Consider the following 18,552-nt stretch of genomic DNA (forward strand, 5'->3'; position numbering starts at 1 on the left):
ATTCAGCTTTTAAACGCTGACCCGGTTTCAGATGAGCAAAGAACTGGGGAGAGAGTAATCTAGCTTCCACGGCCACTCGACAAAAATAACCATGTGTGAGACCAGACCCAGCAACGCTCGTTAGCTCTAGGTGTGGCTTGTGTTTCTCAAAACATGGATACTTGCTTACTGAGATCCTCAGATGAGCAGCTGTTAGCACTCGTTAATTTTTGGTCCTTCCAAGTTGAGGCTAGGGTTAAAGTAGTGCCGTAGAGGATATAACTTGTATTCCATTATGCGTGTCAGACATACTTATGGCACGTTCTGTCCAAAAGTCTCCCAGACCTTTCCTATGAGCTAAGCCAAGCAGTATTTCTCCGTAACAAACATGACTAGGAAGAGGTCTCTGTTTTTGGAACGGCTATAGTCATACTTTTGCCTTCCTGGAGGAAGCTTAACAGAGCCGAGACTAGCAGTTATTTAGGATTATTGCTTCACCTTGCACTACAGCTCAAACAAATGTGACTAGATAAATAAAAAATATATTCTGCTTGACGCTGCCTGGATGTGGTACATATATTATAGCCTCTTTTAGAAGCACGCCACATTAAAATAGCGTGGGCTGAGATGAGAAAGCCACCGCAGACTCAGAGTGACTATTTTGAAAGGTACAGATGCACAGTAGAATCAATGCCCCTGCAACCTTTTTTTTTTTTTTTTTAAAGGTTTGGGAGTTTAGGATGATGACCTCAAATCCATCTTAAGCTTCACAGATTCAGACAAATTGTCTTGACAAACTCATGATTTTCCTAGAGTATAACTTCAGAGTGGCAAAAGAGCATGGTGTGTACACGCACAACTACTTTAGCAACAGCCCAGTGAAGTTTTACACTGACTACAGGCTGACACTCTCCTTTTCCTGTATTTTTAATGATAAACAAAAATAAACATAATTGTAAATATTCTGAACCACATAAATTCTAATTGGAAAACGCAAATGTTTATATGTGCCTCTTTCTTGCTGTTTTCAGTGGCTTGCAGAAAAGCTCTGGACAGTACCACAGTAGCAGCTCACGAATCTGAAATCTACTGCAAAACTTGTTACGGAAGAAAATACGGTCCCAAAGGTATTGGCTTCGGACAAGGGGCAGGATGTCTCAGCACTGATACTGGTGACCATCTAGGCTTGAATCTGCAACAGTGAGTTAAATCCCACTGACAGCACCTTTTTCTGGTACTACTTGTCACTTGGCGGGGTATTTTAGATATCTTCCTCTGTTTCCATAACAACATCTAGCGTAAGCAGCAGAGCAGACTTTCCTACAACCTTTCCTTCAGTGGACACAGTAATTTACCAGTTTTTAATGATGTTCAGCCTCTTTAAGCCTTCTTTATAAATCATCTCCTCCTTCAATGGGCAATTATTCTGCAGAAGCAACCTTTATATGCCACCACAGACGTAAATATTCACTGCAATTGTAATTTGCTATTAGTAGCATAGTGGTAAAGTCACATTCACCATAGAACATGAGAATATTTTTCCTATCAGAGGCTAAAATACAGTTAGGTTTTACTGTTAGAGAAATAATCACACTACCACATACTGTTAACTCTCTTCTCAATAGGAGAAATAATGTTTCTAAATCCTCCCTGTGGCTCAAATAACTCACAAACATAGCGAGAATATGTTTGAACAAGGAAATTCTAATGGGATACCATCTTCCAAAAGCCTCAGCTGCACATAATTATCCCCGACAGTACATTTTTATAGTATTTTTCTACGATTCTCAAAGCTGCACATTTCCAAATCAACGATGCTTTCTTCTGGTATTACTATAAGGAAACCAATTAACCAATATGCTGTGCAGGAAATAACAGCTTAAATAATGTATTTAACTGTAGCTCCTTGTAAGATACGAATCCATTACAGGCAGAGTTCTGTATCAGAAACTGTCACGTCCTGTAGATTTAATGACCTGTTGCAGTCCAACAATCCGGTAATTCAGAAGTCTGTGAAAGGCTTTAAGCTAGCATGAAGACATAAAGCATGAAGTCCAGGAATACAAAGCAAAACTACTTTTCTGATGTGCTTTTGACCCTAGGCCAGCTAAGAACCCCAGTTCCCTGTCCAAATGTTACAGTGACTAATGAAACAACTGCACGCAGAATCTAAGGGGTTTTTTCCACTCCATACCGAGTACCAGCAGACAGACAAAGAATAGAGAGGTCTTTTGATTGTATTTTCCCTCTTGCCCCTCAATAAAACAAAATTCTTTTTTACTTTCACTTTTCATTAAACATAACCTTTTCTGCACGTGGCTACTGTCAGCTCCACATACTCAGCCCAAACCAGGTAATACCAGTGGTTACAGTATCAGCTTTTCAACCACACAACACAGAATTCAATAGAATATTTTCATTTTCTCTTCCCCCCCCCCCCCTTGCATGTGTAAGACCAGTAATTTAGTAATTTTTATCCCTTACCAAAAATCATGAAATCATATTTCTAGAATGAAGATAAATTTTAAACAGTATTTTAAAACACTGAAAACTTCTGTTTTAGGGGGTCACCAAAGTCTGCTCGCCCTTCTACACCAACTAATCCTTCAAAGTTTGCCAAAAAGATGGTAGATGTGGATAAATGTCCCCGTTGTGGCAAATCAGTGTATGCTGCAGAGAAGATCATGGGGGGAGGAAAAGTAAGTAATTACTACAGCACTTGAAACAAAATACGCTCTTACAATGGTGATAAACTGTAGCTAATAGGTCCCTGATCTTTTGATAAAAGATCTGATAAAAACTAAGAGTTTTTACTCATAGTCCCAATGAAGAAAACATGAGGATGAATTAACAAATTGCTAGAGTCAGATGAGTGACTTTCAGCTTTAAAACCACGTGCTTTTCGTAAGCCTTCTTCAACTTTTTGCACCTTGTTGATGCCTGAGGAACAACTCCTGGCTACAGTACCGGCTGGCTCTTCTACCACTGTCACTCTACTAACATCTGTGGGGATATTTATCATTTAAACGTTTATTTGCAGTGGAGATAAATTGAAGAGATTCTGTGACTAGAAAAACAAAAGCCTGCCTCTCAGGACATGCTAGCTTTCTGCTCTAGGAACTCTCAGTAGAATATTATCTCTGCACATCAAAGAAATGGCCAAAACGAGAGTAGTATCTATAGCTCTCTGCTTTTTACTAGACCCCCATTAATAACAAAGTCACTAGGTAAGATCTTGATATGGGATAATAAAGTAATTGAAAAAAAGACTAACCTAGAATGACTAAAAATGGAAGCCATAAGACCAACAAGACAATTTTAACCTTTTCACACCATAAAAAGCAACAGTGTTTTGCTTCTTGTACCTGTTAGCCGTGTACTTTCTGTAATGTACAATGAATTGTCTTAATTTTCTCAGCCTTGGCATAAGACATGCTTCCGCTGTGCTATTTGTGGAAAGAGTTTAGAATCTACGAATGTTACAGACAAAGATGGAGAGCTCTACTGTAAAGGTAAGAATTCTAATGAGCTGAACTGGGTTATTGAGTCAGTCTAAAACTATTCTTTTTAGACCTAGTATTGCCATCATGATTTACCTTGTTGCATGCTTAACTTCATGAAATTTCATTTTATCTTTTTTAACAACTTTATGAAAGCAAAGGAAAGATGGTAACATTGCAGTTGCATCTTCTACTATTAACATTTAAATTTTTAAGTTTAATTTTTTTACAAATATGACATCCTGTCAGATCTGTCCTCAGACCTTCTAACAGGAACACTGGCCACATCGGCTGGGCAGATTCTTGTACCTGCACAATCTCTCTCACTCAAAAAACCCAACCCAACCCCAACCCACAAAGATACGTATCTTCAAAGCCCATCTGTCTAAGGTCATGGTCCTGGACTTCTTCCCAGTAAGAGTTAAAAAATACTTCCACTACATTGGTAGTACAGAAGATAATGCATTCATGCCAAATTATACCCCCAGCTGTTCTTCTCAGATTAAGAAAGTTCACAGGACTTCACTTCACAGGACTCTTAGAAAGAGCCTGAAGTGAAAAATATGCAAAGTTTTTATATGCTATGCTAAAATTTACAGAGAATCCTAAACAAGAATACTTAAGTTTTATGACTTTGTGTGCAGTCTGACAACTGCAAGTGATGACATTAGCATATTTTGAGAAATATGCTGACCATTACTACTTCCTTAGCAGAGTTGTGATAAATAACTACGCACACACTTAGCAATACAGAGTTAACATGGAATGGTTTAAACTACCATCTGATTTCTGGACTAAGCTCTAGTTCTTTTAACCTCCTTTGAAAAACTCCAACTTAATACTCTGTCTGTATTACTCATACAGACCAAGTTTTACTGAGTATTTTCAGACAGAAAAGTAGTTTGAATGAAAATGTTACTTACATCCTAAATACATACAGTTTCTTAATTTTTTTTTTTGAGAAGATCAGATGTGACGTTTGTTTAATTCAAATATGTGATTCCACTATTAGAACCTGTCAATGCTTCTGAGAAAGATGCTATTTCAGATCTCCTTCCTTTTATTAACTTAAGTTGGGAAGCAGTACTAAAACCAAAAGTCATTTACGTCTATATGAAAACATCCAGAACACCATCTGCCTCCCTCCTTCTTTTGCAGTTTGCTATGCAAAAAATTTTGGTCCCAAAGGAATTGGGTTCGGTGGCCTCACTCAAGTGGAAAAGAAAGAGGAGAAAGATGCTATTTCAGATCTCCTTCCTTTTATTAACTTAAGTTGGGAAGCAGTACTAAAACCAAAAGTCATTTACGTCTATATGAAAACATCCAGAACACCATCTGCCTCCCTCCTTCTTTTGCAGTTTGCTATGCAAAAAATTTTGGTCCCAAAGGAATTGGGTTCGGTGGCCTCACTCAAGTGGAAAAGAAAGAGTAAACAGACTCAAACTGCTGTTGATGCCGCTTAATGTTAAGTAAAACATTAAACATCACACATTGCTAAGAACCTAGGGCATTTGTTTAATATTTTCCACCTTGCAGGAAAAACTTGTGAGCTTATATCTTAAGAAATTCTTAGAATAGCTTAAAAAGGTACAGTGATAAAACTAGATTCATGTTTGTTTTACAGTAAATAAAGACAAAAAACCTCATGGAACATTATTCATGGAACATTATTGCTTCTTAAACTAGTATTTACCACACTTTAGACTGGAATTTTAAAGACTCAGCATACTGTCCCATTAAGATAGAGATACCTTATAGAGCGCAAGAGTCAGAGTGTTCCGACTTGGGCCATATTTTCCTTCGTTCAGAATGTTATGCCGCCTATATTTCTACCAATCTTCTAACGGAGTTTTGAACGTTTTGATATTTTGTGTTTTGGCAAAGTAGATGTTATTCACTTTGACAGAAAGAATTTCAAATCCTTTTTACTTGTCTCAAAGGGAGATATTTCTGAAGAAAAACAACATTTTCTTAAAATACAGTGTTGTAAGTTTTGTTATTGTATGTTTTCAAGCTACAATAAAGTACTGATATTGCTTCACATAATTTTTACTTGAATCCACTTGTGCTTCATATGTTACTATGTCACAGATAAATGCATTTCACTGACATGTATGAAATCTCCCATTTCTTAACTACAAGAAATCTGTTTCATTACACTCCTTTACTCTTATGTTGTCAGTTCTAGATGGTATTTAACTTGAATTTTCTGATCTTGATCTGTTTCCCTGCTGGTTTTCATTATTACCTACTTTGACTTATATTCAAAACCACACTGCCCAGCCTGCCACTTCAGACTGACATAGCCTTTTCTTGGGAACGTGGCTGACACCTAGCTATTAAAGTTCTATGCATGCAGCTGGGAATAATTCCCTCTTTTTATATACATTGCTATTTTCCATCATCAACTTACCCATTTTCATACACTAGTAGGGTATATATACATGTAAAACACAAGGCAAAGATGATTTTGTGCCTACCTGTTCTTAAATACCTCACTGGTCACATATCCCTTGAATCTATTTCAGTCTGTAAAAATACACTTAGAAGCATGAAAGTTCTGTTTTATTACAAGCAAACCCTCCAAATGCAAAGGCTTAATAGAGGTTTTCACAACAAAAGCAATAAAGTTACAGGGCAATTGTAATATTACATTTTAAAATATGAACATTCCCCTTAATTTTCAAATGTAATTTTCTTTTATTATCTGCAAAATAAAGCAAAGGGTACCAAAATAGTTTTGAAATTCTGCCCTAAAAACTTACCTTTAAAAAATATATTCTTAGTGTCATCTCATCTCAGAAAATTTCAAATAGTTTCAGCTCAAACTATATATACACATACAGTGATTGTTCCACATACAAACCTGCTGTAGCTTATGCAAGATAGGTTTAATATTTAGAACAATAGTAAAAATAAAAACAAGCAACTTCAGAAGAATTTGTAAAAATTAACAAAATATCCAGTTTTATTTAGCTTTCAGCTCAATGTTTTTAGAAATTAAGCAAAACTTCATACAGAATGAACATTTTTCTCTTTTGCCAGATGAAAAAGGTTGTATTGCTTGGTCCAGTCAACTACATTGGGTTTGAACATACCAAAGCAACTGCACTGAAAAAAGTCTGCAAGATTCTGGAAGCATCCAAGACTGAAAATGAGAGAAATATCCATTAATAAACCTAACAAAAGAAGACTGCAGGCATCAAAAATACACATTCACCATGAGACAGTACTTAAGATACAAAGCTGTCAATGAAGACAGCTCTGGGAGAAGAAAAATAAGAACAGTTCTCTACTGAGCATCATTCCTTTGTTGAACTTTTACAACCTGTATTACACTTAAGAGTGAGAGCAGATTAAGCTCAACTTAAATATTTAAAAGTTAGTAAGATCTCATCTGCTAACACACATGAGGAAATACAGACTTCTTGTATAACAGGTAAACCTTGGTACTAATTTCTCTCTTGAGCTAAGTAACTGCAAGAGAAGTCAGAAAGGGGCCAGTTCATACCTTAATTCTCTTTCTGAACCTACCGAACAGACACAGAGATAGATGAACAAATGAAAGGACCACATCCCCTCACCCCCAAAATAGCATCTACTGGTTAGAACTATGGACTGATTTTGGCACATCTTTTTCCTATATACACAGCCGTGCAGAAAGAACCCCAGCAGCTCTTACGCTGGCTGTTTATTTCTTAGGCCAAAGGAAGTTCTCAGCAAGGAAAATCAGGTCCATTTCCTCTTCTTAGCACAACTCATAACAGGCATGACCAGCACGTCCATAGAGCACCATTTTTTTGCATTTATGAAGTAGTGAAGCAAATCAGTACTGAAAAGATACGTGCTTAAAACACACTACTCATTAATACTCACTTGTATGGAGTTCTCCTGAGTGAAACAGGATGCTTAGAAGATTTCCTCTGTATCAGGAGGTTCATTCTCTCATGCGAGGTCAACCCCAAGAATGCAATCTTACAGAAAGGAAAATGTAAGTAATGGTTAAAACATGAACATCACAAATTAAAATTCTGGTGATACAAAAGATACTATTGAGAAGGGAGTGAGGGGAAGGAGGTTGGCCATATCTAACAAATAAGTAACTAGTGCCATAATTAATGACTGAAAAGTATGTTTTTAAATGTCACTTGAACTAAAACAGAACCCAGCAAGCTTCAACATTAACGCTTCCACTGAGAAGGCAAGCTTAACTGGGATGACTGTAAAGACTGTACTTTTACAGATGTCTGTAGAAGTATAAGATCTATAGCAGCTAAGCACCTATCTCCTCAGATTTTGTCTATATTCTACCACACAAATTGGTAGAAAAAGATCCCCCCAAAGACAAAGTAGCCTAGCAAAAAAGATGAAGTAGGTGTCAGAGACTTAACAGTAACTTTTTCATTTTCTTGATTTGATGTCTTCTTTCACTGAGTTTCACAATGAGATTTATGGGGGTTTTTTCGCATTTTTGCTTACCTATTTCTTTTTCCATTTTCTTATTTTTTTTTTTTAATCAACATAATCTTATAAGCCTTAAAAATGGCCGCAAGGTTGCTTCACTGAATGACATGCTAAATATCATAAAGCAGTACATTTACAAGTGACTGTGTACGAAACACAGTAGTTAACTGTAAATATCCTACCTGGATGCTTTTTTCCCCAGAATATCTTAGTGTCTTGGACATTAGAGAAATCTAGCAGTACACATTTAAAATTGTGGATTTTTTTTTTTTTTTAAAGATGTAAAAGAAGTCTTTAGCTCAGTATGCTTAACACATATTCAAATGACACATCTTTCCTAAAAGCTGCTAAACAAGCTGTTTCCTAGATGTTATAAAGACAGCTCTTCTCAATCTTGGTTGCATAGCCACGCTCTCTGAGAAAAATGTAAACAAGAAATTTGACAGTCCTAATCAGGATAAAATCCAGGTCATATATTTTTATTGTAGCAATGGGATTCAATACAGTCTAATGATGCGCTGCTGAGCTCTGCCATAGAATTTTCAATTCAGGACTAATTATGCTATTGAGCTTTTGTATCATTTTTGGGGTAGTAATACCAGTTCTATTAGTCAAATAAGTTTCTTGCCTTTAAATACATCTTTTTATAGGTTTGGAATTTTTGATGAGTAGGAATCCCAGAACTCAGTTATAGGAATGATTTGCAGACTGTGATCCTACTTTTAACATGGGAAAGCTGAGTGCACAAGTACCCATGAAACTTAAAGGACTGCCCTGAGATTTAAGAAAAGCACCTAGATGTGACATTAATTAGCCAAGGAAAGCAGGCACAAAGTTTTTATGGGAGCAAATCATCTAGGGAGAAGTTTTAATATGATGACTCTTTAAGAGAGGAGCATAAACTGAAGCAAAATAATACCTGATAAAGCTGAAGAGTTAGCCCCAGTGAAGCCCATACAGTATGAAAACAAGCTACTGTGAAGATGTAGGAAACCCACGGAGAACAATATACTATCTGTGTGAAGTATGTCCACGCTCCATCTTGGTGATAACTTGTTGCACAATGGTTTGACCAATCTGACAAGATGCATAATCAGTTAATTATGTTTTTAGGCCACTTAAGAATCAAACAAAGATTATTTCCATTGTTATGGAATGAATATTATATAGCAATACGCTCTAAAAATACCATGTTTAATATATCAAGTTCCCACTTAAAAGCACCCACATAGACATGTGACTGCTTGCTATTCTGGCTGCATAATCTTTACATTATGTGTTCATAATCCACAGAAGAACATTCAAGGCACTGGCTACATACTTTTTATACGATATTGAAATAAGTCGTCACCTCTCATTGCCAAAACTTCTGAAATTTTGCTTCATGCTTATTTGTAATTTTAGGACAAGAATTTATTATTTATCTTAAACACCACCATCAACAAAAGAAGACATGATGGTGACAATACCAAGAAAGCAGTACTTTACCACTATTAAATAGACATAAACTGGAATGTCCAACTTCTGTAAATTTCTTAAGAAATACTTAAAGCCTACGACATATGTATTTAACCTATTTAAAAAAAAAAAACCAAACACCAAAAGCAGAGCAACTTCTTTTTGCCTCTATGTCAGTAGAACAATAAAGAGGTTTTCCTCCCATGTTCCTTCACATACAGGAAATGGAGGAAGTAATATGCTTTTTGCATACATAAGACCACCACTGAAACCACAGGAAAGCAACTCATGTTCACAACCTGTGCCCTCCACTGCCATAGCTGGTTCACTTCACTCTGCGTTGAATATTGACTCATTTCAATATAATGTGAAGTAATAGAAAATAAAATGAACTCCCTCTACTTTTTATTTAAAAGGTTAGTGCCATGCTAATTCTTCCTCAGGATCTACATTATAAGGGCTGTCCTCTCTCCCCCAAGAAATTTCTTAATTTTCCAAAGTAACAGTTTAGATTTATTAATGAGATATACAGTTCTCTTCTTTTCAAAGTTATCACTACATTAAAAGCAAAAAGAAACCGTTGCAAGTATTCAATATAGATATTTCCAAATAACAAAATCAGTAAAGCCTTTGAAATAATGTATTTACAAACTTATTTTCTATCACAGTAAAGGGTATCCAGACTAGACCCTGTAACCTGACCTTCCTCCACATGGCTTCCCTATTTCATCTCTAACAAAAATGCTTTCTGATATTGTATTTCCCAATGGACATCCCACTAGAGCCATATCTTAGTTCTTACTCAACACAAACGTAATCAGATATTTGACCAAAGACTCAGATATGATGTATTTTCATTTAAAGACAGAATTACAAGATAACATCACTACTGAAATATGGTATTGTTTGTGCAGGTATAATTACACTTGCTGGAAATGAAATGCTGAAAAATAAAGACCATACACACATGTCCTTGAAAGCTAAATTAAAATAAATTCATGGATACATACACAGAAGAGTTCCATAAAGCAGCCAGACACCAGTCATAGTTAGGAAAGACAGGAACAATAGGTAGTAACGATGGTTCCCAATGCCTGAATTTGAGGCAAGGAAAAAAAAAAGTTTGACATTTTAAAATTCAGCAGTATTTGCATTTCCCCTTAAGTTAACAGGAATAAAAAGAATCAAAACCACTTCTTATTATTACCTCTGCTATCCTCAAGAGAGTTTGACAAGGTTGATTTCTTTCTCAACTTTCTCCTGTAAGCCATCCCAATTTATATAACAGAATTAGTTCTGATAAAGTTAACCAGGATTTGTCTCTTCTTCAGAGCATGCCTTCAGCTGTTTTAGCTAGATGAGGACTAATTATGCAACCACAACTCTCTGCATGCACAGTACAATTGTCTCATATGACTGAAAAAATCTAAGCTATTCAATTTGTTTGACCTTTGTATGCTTCAGAATTGCAAACATACGCATAAAACCCCCAGATTTCTGTCAAAGAAACTGCTACATGAAGATATACGATAATTTTTCTTTAAATTACAATCAGTATTGCTCACAGATTTGAAACAATGCATCAGAAAGATGTCTCACTACCTTGTAAATAGCAAACACTGTAAAAACATTTCCAAGTATTTAACATTACAAAAAAGCTACTGGCAAAAGAATATGATAAAAATATATTGCTACAGATGTAAAGCTTTAACGTTTCTATCTTGAGCATCACCAGTAATGAGACAGAAAGGAAGACAGAGTTTCTCAAAGAACATAAGAACATAAAAAACGCCCTACGGGGTTATCTCAGTGGTCCAGCTGCTCCACTTTACTGTCTCTAACAGTGACAACAGGCAACATTAGTTCAGGAGGACACATGAGCCTGGCCACTTTCTAGAGTTCATTCTCCTCATCCACAGCTACTGCATTAAAATGTCAGAGTGTGCATACTCGTCTAGTTCTTTTAGTATCTACTTTTGGACATACTGTCCAACAATTTGTCTAATCCCTTTCTGAACCTTCTGATACTGCCTGTAACTGCAAACCCTTACAGCGGCAAGCTCCAACATTTCACAAACTGCCATGTAAAGACATTTTTTCTTTACCAATTTTAAATCCAATTGCTATTCTCACTGAGCCTCCCCTAGTTCTTGTATGATGTGCTTGGCGAATAACAGTTCCGCATTCACTTTAGCCACCATCTCTCAATTGCCTTTTTTTTTTTTTTTTTTTAAGTCTCAATCATATCCCCTGTTCCTTCTTCTCTCAAAAGAAAGAGTCCCAGACTTTTTGGTCTCCACTCTTAGGGTGACCACTCCATCCCTTTAAGAATTTTAGTTGCCTTCCTCTTTGCCATCTAACTAACTTCCCTCCGGCACCTATCAGTAAGCCCTTCAGTATCAACTGTGTATTCTTGTATCAGGTGTGCTCTCTCTCTAAGGAGGTAAATGTTATTTCTCCAACTTTTAAAATATGTGGTATTTTCAAGTTAGATAAAACAAACACTCTCACCTATGCACTGTCCAATCCACAAAGAATGCTGATCGTATCTGGCTACACATGAATCACAAGCAAGGCAATGCATAGATCTCAAAGGCTTCCTTACCTAGTTGAGGATGAAGGAAAAGAATACAGTCATAGCAGAAGAATCTATTTTGCTCAAAGTTTAGAGCATCATCTCATGGGCACCATCATATTTTGTACAATTACCGTATAACGGACCTCACAACACAGAACATAGATGAGAACTATACATCTTAGTTTTACAAAAAAAGAGATGGAAATAATTATTATTTTATTAAAATTACGAGTCCAAGGATCTCAAGGCATCTCTTTTGTCACCGTAAAAGGAAAAAAAAAGAAATCTAAGTAATATAGAACAAACCATGCATGTGACACTTGCATGACAAGCAATGAAGAAAAAGTTTTTTATAGCAGTATTGAGTAAAAGTCAGGTTCAAAAAGAGAACAAATACCAAAGCCTCACTTACAACACACGATGTGCAAAATGTTCTGAAGTCCAAGCAACCTGCTTCTGCAAGAGCTACAATGTTCTGAAAGACAAAGTAGTTTGCGCTTGCATTTGGATCACATTTTCAGGGGGATCTACGAAGATTTTTTCATTAGGCCTTTTGCAGTTCATAAGCATTTTGAGTGCCAAGCACCGATAGAAATAAGTACTTGCTATTTAAAAAGGTCCATGAGAAACAAAAAACAGCAAAGACTAATGCAACTTCACCCATGCAGGATTATTCAGAAAAGTATCTCTATGTTGCCAAAATTAATAAATAATGTGAATGAAATAATCTTTAAAAAATGAGATGGTATTAAGATACAAGGTACCTCTCACATCGTCAGCCAGACTTCAGAGAGATGAGGAGAGCTGCTATATTTACTGTTCCTTTATGAGTACTAGATAGACAATGGTTACTAGTCCTGTGGCAACAAGTTAAAATTGCAGTTTATTCTCCCTAGCAATCTGAAGAAATATAACCTCATCAAGAGCAAAAAGATCACAAACAAAATGCTTTCCTTAACCCACAGGTTGGGGAGACCAAAATACTAAATTGTCTACTGATTGGTTGGCCATGATTTCTTTTTGTAACTCTAAAATAGAGCTAGGAAATAGCATGTAATTTTCATGATGCTTAAGCACAAAAATCAAGCCATTGTCTGCATCTTCAAAGCATCTGACAAAATTCAAGCCATTTCCAGCCTTGATGCCTTATGAGCACGGAGAATTGTAGGAAAGCACTGTAAATATCTCTTTCTAACCTTACACAACCAGAGTGGAAACTATACAAAATTTCTATTTATTAAGTGAAATTCTACGTCACAGATAACATCAGTGGTGTGGGTCTGTACAATGTTTGGCCAAAGCTCACATTTCAATGAGAAGAGGGAGTCAAGGAAATTATGGCAGGATGATGAAGATAAGGAAACAAGCAGTAGTAGGAAAAATTATCTATGATCTATGTTGTTCAATGACAGAGATAAAAACTCTTAAAAGAACAAAGAGTATTTCACTGCTTTCAAGTTTAACAAAGCTGCACATGACAAAAAAATCAACCAAAAGTACATGTGTTGCCCCAAGGTTAGCCCTTCCATTTGTTTTTACAAAATCACTTACTTCTTTTCTTTCTTTTTCTGAAGTCTTAATATATCCAGGATCAGTTCTCCAAGTTTTATAGAAGCAATAAAGAAGACCCACCACGCTGAACATGACAGCAATTTCAAGAATTCTATCTGTTACATGTAATATTCAGGTTAAGGAACGTATCACTGTTACTTGTCAAACAAATAAAATACTCTAAAATTAGTTTATGTTATTTTACAAGTAACACAAAAAAAGGAAAATAATGACTTTCACTTTTATAGTAGGATCCTCTCCGTCCTTCAGAGGCCATCATATCAGAGAAGTTGAATATTCTCTCCAGTTTGAGCGCTGGAGAAGACTTTTACAACTGTATAAACCTGCATCACAATATAGCTCGCCCTCATCCTCACTAGCAGAGTGCAGACTTTTGCCTTTGAGTATTTAAAAGATATAAAATGAACTCCATTTCTTTTTTCCCTCTGAAGTTTTTCTATTTTATTTATACAATACCGATCAGACATGCATAGTTACCAAGCTTCCAGCAGCTGTAAGATTTGTTTGACTGCTGCACACACCTCTAAGTCATTGAACAGGCTCTTACTCAGACTGTTTTCTAAGTCTTGCCCTCTCTTGTTTCTTTCAGCTGAAACAACCGAATAAATTCAGACAGAAAAATGCAACTGAAGTCATCCTGGAACTATCTTTGCCACTCAAAAAACAAAGCACACACTGCTAAACACTTCTGAAGGTAATGGGACAGCTACTGGGAACCCTTCTTCCCTCACAAATATACTAGAAAATCCATGATGATGAAATGACAGATTTCTGGACTAATTGGACATTTTTCTTCTTGCATACCATTTGCTTTTACCCAGTGGCTGACTGTTTTGATTACAGTATATGGAGGGAATTCATCTTTCATGAACTCCAGAGAAGTAGACTTAAATTCAGTATTTTTTATGTATAGTTATTTGATGCAACTTCTCTAGCAGACAAATTATTATTATTATACATGAGGGAGGATATATGGTCATTAGGAACATAAGTTTTACACTATGGACTAAAAATATCTGTACATCAGGTGAAAGGGAGAGAAAAACATGTCAAGATTAACTGTCTCTATACAGCAACAGAGGAATGTGGAGTGGGACAAGTTTCATACCAATTAAATTCAAGCATTGAACTTGAAAGCTCAGGCTGCTGAAGAACAGTCCATGATGCCACCAAGGAGCAGAGTGCCCAAGCCTGGATTCCATCTCAAGTGACCACTCAGCCACTATATAAACCGCACAGTGTTAATAACTCTTATAAATCAAGTACCACAACCTCAAGGTTGTTTTGTCTTATGAACTAACAACCCTGCAAATAGCTCTAATTAAAATCAAGATGATAAATTATGAAATATTGGCACTGTATATTACCAGACTTACAGCTGTGTTTGTTACAACGCAATTGCAGGGCGCACTTACAGAAGTCGAAATGATGGTGCATTTCTTGTGGATGCTGCTGGACTATTTCCACTTCTATGGTTTTTTTGGAGCCAAGAGAAGTCCGTATTAGAATGGCTGGATTTTCATTCAGTCTAGAGGAACAGTTTGACAGACATAAATTCAGGTAACTAAAATACTGAACGCTTTTATAACACTCAGATCTGTGACCAGTTCCAGAAGGAAAACACATTCATGAGAAAAAGGGTTGGATAGTGAAATGGAAAACTACCCACTTGCCCATTTCACCAAGCTACGGTCACACCTTCAAGAATATTGCTATGCTCACTATCTTCAGCAAAGTGTCTGACTCAAACCTCTATTGTTGGAATTTTTTTTCTTTTAATTTAGATGACACCAGGAAAACCTTAAAACTTCACAATGCAACACTGAATAACATGATTTTCATTTAGACAAGCATATGCGTGTATCCCCAGATCAGTTTATCGAAGTTAATCCTGATAATTCTACTAAGGACATTTTAATTGGGATCAGTACAAAAGAAAATGCCACTTAAAGGATGAAGTAATTAAAAATTAATTAAAATTGTGTAGCAATATATTATAGCTGGTTTAGTACAAAATTATTTACAGTTCTAAGTATCTCCCTAAAGGCCTTTTCACAAAACTTAATCAATAAACAAATAGATGCCCTCTGTGTAACAAAAGAGCAGGGCACTGAAAAGTGAGTGTAAACTACTAAAACGTTTTTGTACTCATCAGTGCAAAGCCTCTTCACAGAAAGTAAATGAAAGGTAGAAATTAATCCACTGTACCCTAAGGAAGCAGCATAACCTGTGAAAAAAGATAGATAGGAGACTGGAAGATCTATTTTGGAGGGACATGAAGAAATTTGTTCCTTGTTTGTTTGTGGGGGTTTTTTCGGGGTGGGGTGGGGTGGTGTTTTTAAAAGCAAAAGCCCAAATACCACTAAATGTCAAATCCTTGTCATTTTAGAAAGAAGAGATGCTTTGAAAATTATTATTAATGCATGTGTTATCCGGTTATACCACATGCCACAATAGTGTATGGGAGTCTCAACGAGGAAGATTAAAGAGTCACATGGAGATGCTAACAGAGACAATTAGGTTTATAAAATAAAAACATCTTTGTTGATATTCCAGTAACATAAGAAATAGTTCACAAATATCTGCTAAAGATAAAGGAAGGTACAGATTTTTAGTCTGTATGTAACTTTAATTTAAACTCAGAGTTATTTCACCCCTGCCCAAAGGAAATAAACCAATCTTACCAGACATTGAAAGTCATGTGGAATTATCTGTGACTGCTCATTACTATTTGCGTGACCGGGCTTAGATTTATTAGGAACTGTAAGGAGAGTTCTATTGCATTTTTTGAGTACAAAGGATATCAGGCAGGAACCAGAAAAACCAGGTCACGGACATCCAAAAAACTGAACTTAGCAGAAATGCTGTGGGAAGATACCTTAGATTCTTGAGCCCCACAAATTGCCTGAAATATTAAAAGAAAAAAATATTTTTAAAAAAATGTATTTAAAACGTAACTCCATAGAGTATAAATCATGTTTTGTTACTTTAAAAACTTCACACCCAGAGTATACTTCAAGTCTCTCAAAGCAATGAAGAATTGTCACTCAAAAGCATTCTTTAGCCAGATGCATAGGGGGTTAACAATGCAAAAATAAAACTGAAGAGTGCTCTGTTCCACCCTAATATTACATATCAGAAATGCTGTAGCACTGGATGAAAAGTGCTATCTCTATTTGCACACTGATAGCATTGCCATTTCAATGAATACTGACTGTTGCAGGAACTGTTGAAGGAAGCGGAAAACCTGCGAAACAGCTTAGGATAACAGTGGGAGGTCTGGGGAGCAGAAGGGGAGGGAATAGTTCATTAAAACTCATTCTGTGTCACAAATATCAAAGGAAAAGTTGAGATAAAGCACATTTCTGAGCATTGTGAATGGATATCTCTGTGTCTACCAGATGCAGACCTTCAATAACACTCTCTTTATCATTACAATTAGCTAACAGACTGCTTAAACACTTTAGTGGGTTTTTTTTTTTTAAAATCTTTCAGTGATGAGAAATTATTATTTTGCACACCTAAAGACATTCAATTTCTATGATCATTCTAAAAAGTACATATATTTAAATCCTTCACACACACTGCAACCATTTCTCAGGAGGTATCTTTTATGCTAAGTGAAACTAAACTCTAAAAAGAATACCGCATTAGGTACCTTATATAGTGTCTATAACAATTAAATACACATACAGAGAGAAAAAGCCACAAACCTCACAAACAGAGCCATCCCAAATAGCAGGAAGAGAAGCAGACCTCCTTTCAAAAGCCAAGAATCAGAACTTAAGTTCATTACGTATCCTATGGCCCACATCAATGTCAAGGAAGATGCCAACAGCAGGTAGAGCTATTAAAATGATTATTGTTAAAATATGACAAAGCACTTCAAAAGTATTCAGTTAATGTAATAACAAATGCTAAAGACTCAAGGTAGATAAGACGACACATCAATACATAAAAGCAGGGGGGGAAATGACACAAAAAACCCCACCCAAACCACTGCAACATGCTTTTTTATTTTTGTGCACCCAATTTTGGAAACCTTAGGAGATCCTCTTGTTAGAAAAGAGTTAAGTTGCATATTATTCTAAACACGGAATGCTATAGCTTTATTTCCATTAGTTATTACTTGGGAAATTACCTCATATTTCTCTACTATTTTCAGTAATCTGTTATTTCTTCTGCTTCTCATTCTTTCCTCCTCTTTTACCATATAAACCATGAAGCGATTCAGACTTTGATAAGCAAGGTCAAGTGGTGTCTCTCCCTTTAACAATAGAAACGGTTAGTTATTTATGCACTTAACACAGAAACGCTTTCCTTTTTAACAGAAGCAAGAAATAAATACGCCTAAATCAAGAATAACTGGGCAGTTACTTCCCAGCACCCCCCCCTTTTTTTTTTTAAAGGCAAGGGTAAGCTAAATTCAGAGTTTTAACACACTTAATCCAGTGCTTTGTAGTTCTAAAAACTTATACTTGCAACCAGATTGCATCCATTTGAGTTATGTTGGACTGTCTACAATAGCCTGAAACACTAAACTGTCTGCTAGAATATTACATGCTTATTGAAAGGGAAGGTTTATTGTTTATGTTAACTTTTTAAAATCAAACAGCAATATCCTACGTCACACATATGAATAAAAAAAGTGGCAGATGGAAAAGCTGCACAGCTTAATACACAAACCCTGAATAACTACACCGTACAAACATATCTATATAGTCATAGGAATTGATACTTTCAACATTTATATTTCTCACTATCAGTTTTTACAGATGTTAGGATGAAGACTTTCATATGTGACCAGCCCTTTTGAATGTACAAGCAGGCATTGTCAAACACTGGTTTTCACAGGCTGACACACACATCTTTTTAAAGTCTTCAAAAGTCTCACTAGACACTAAGACACTTATTTTTAAAAATCTGGCCAAAGTCATTACTCCTCGTGACGATGTTTTGAAGTAGAAAACAGCCAACTTGGGGGGGGCGGGGAACAGGAGA

General features: G+C 36.1%; 2 protein-coding genes across 2 annotated transcripts; one reads left to right on the top strand and one right to left on the bottom strand.

The window, feature by feature from the left end:
- Positions 1–1,010: 1,010 nt before the first annotated feature.
- Positions 1,011–4,942, top strand: LOC104071402 (cysteine and glycine-rich protein 3-like; the record flags this gene model as incomplete). The annotated part of the gene is made up of 4 exons (XM_009584156.1): positions 1,011–1,179; positions 2,543–2,678; positions 3,398–3,491; positions 4,638–4,942. Coding segments are annotated over 4 exons (704 nt in total), but the record flags the coding sequence as incomplete, so codon positions are not given.
- A 1,407-nt stretch (positions 4,943–6,349) lies between these two features.
- On the bottom strand, positions 6,350–17,818 carry ZDHHC13 (zinc finger, DHHC-type containing 13; the record flags this gene model as incomplete). Its single annotated transcript, XM_009584158.1, has 10 exons — positions 6,350–6,627; positions 7,356–7,453; positions 8,863–9,020; positions 10,412–10,495; positions 11,913–12,006; positions 12,392–12,454; positions 13,531–13,655; positions 16,356–16,456; positions 17,265–17,398; positions 17,693–17,818. Coding segments are annotated over 10 exons (1,119 nt in total), but the record flags the coding sequence as incomplete, so codon positions are not given.
- Positions 17,819–18,552: the final 734 nt, after the last annotated feature.

Source organism: Fulmarus glacialis, unplaced genomic scaffold (assembly GCF_000690835.1).
Source record: "Fulmarus glacialis isolate BGI_N327 unplaced genomic scaffold, ASM69083v1 scaffold14438, whole genome shotgun sequence".
In the NCBI taxonomy this organism is placed as follows: Eukaryota; Metazoa; Chordata; class Aves; order Procellariiformes; family Procellariidae; genus Fulmarus; species Fulmarus glacialis.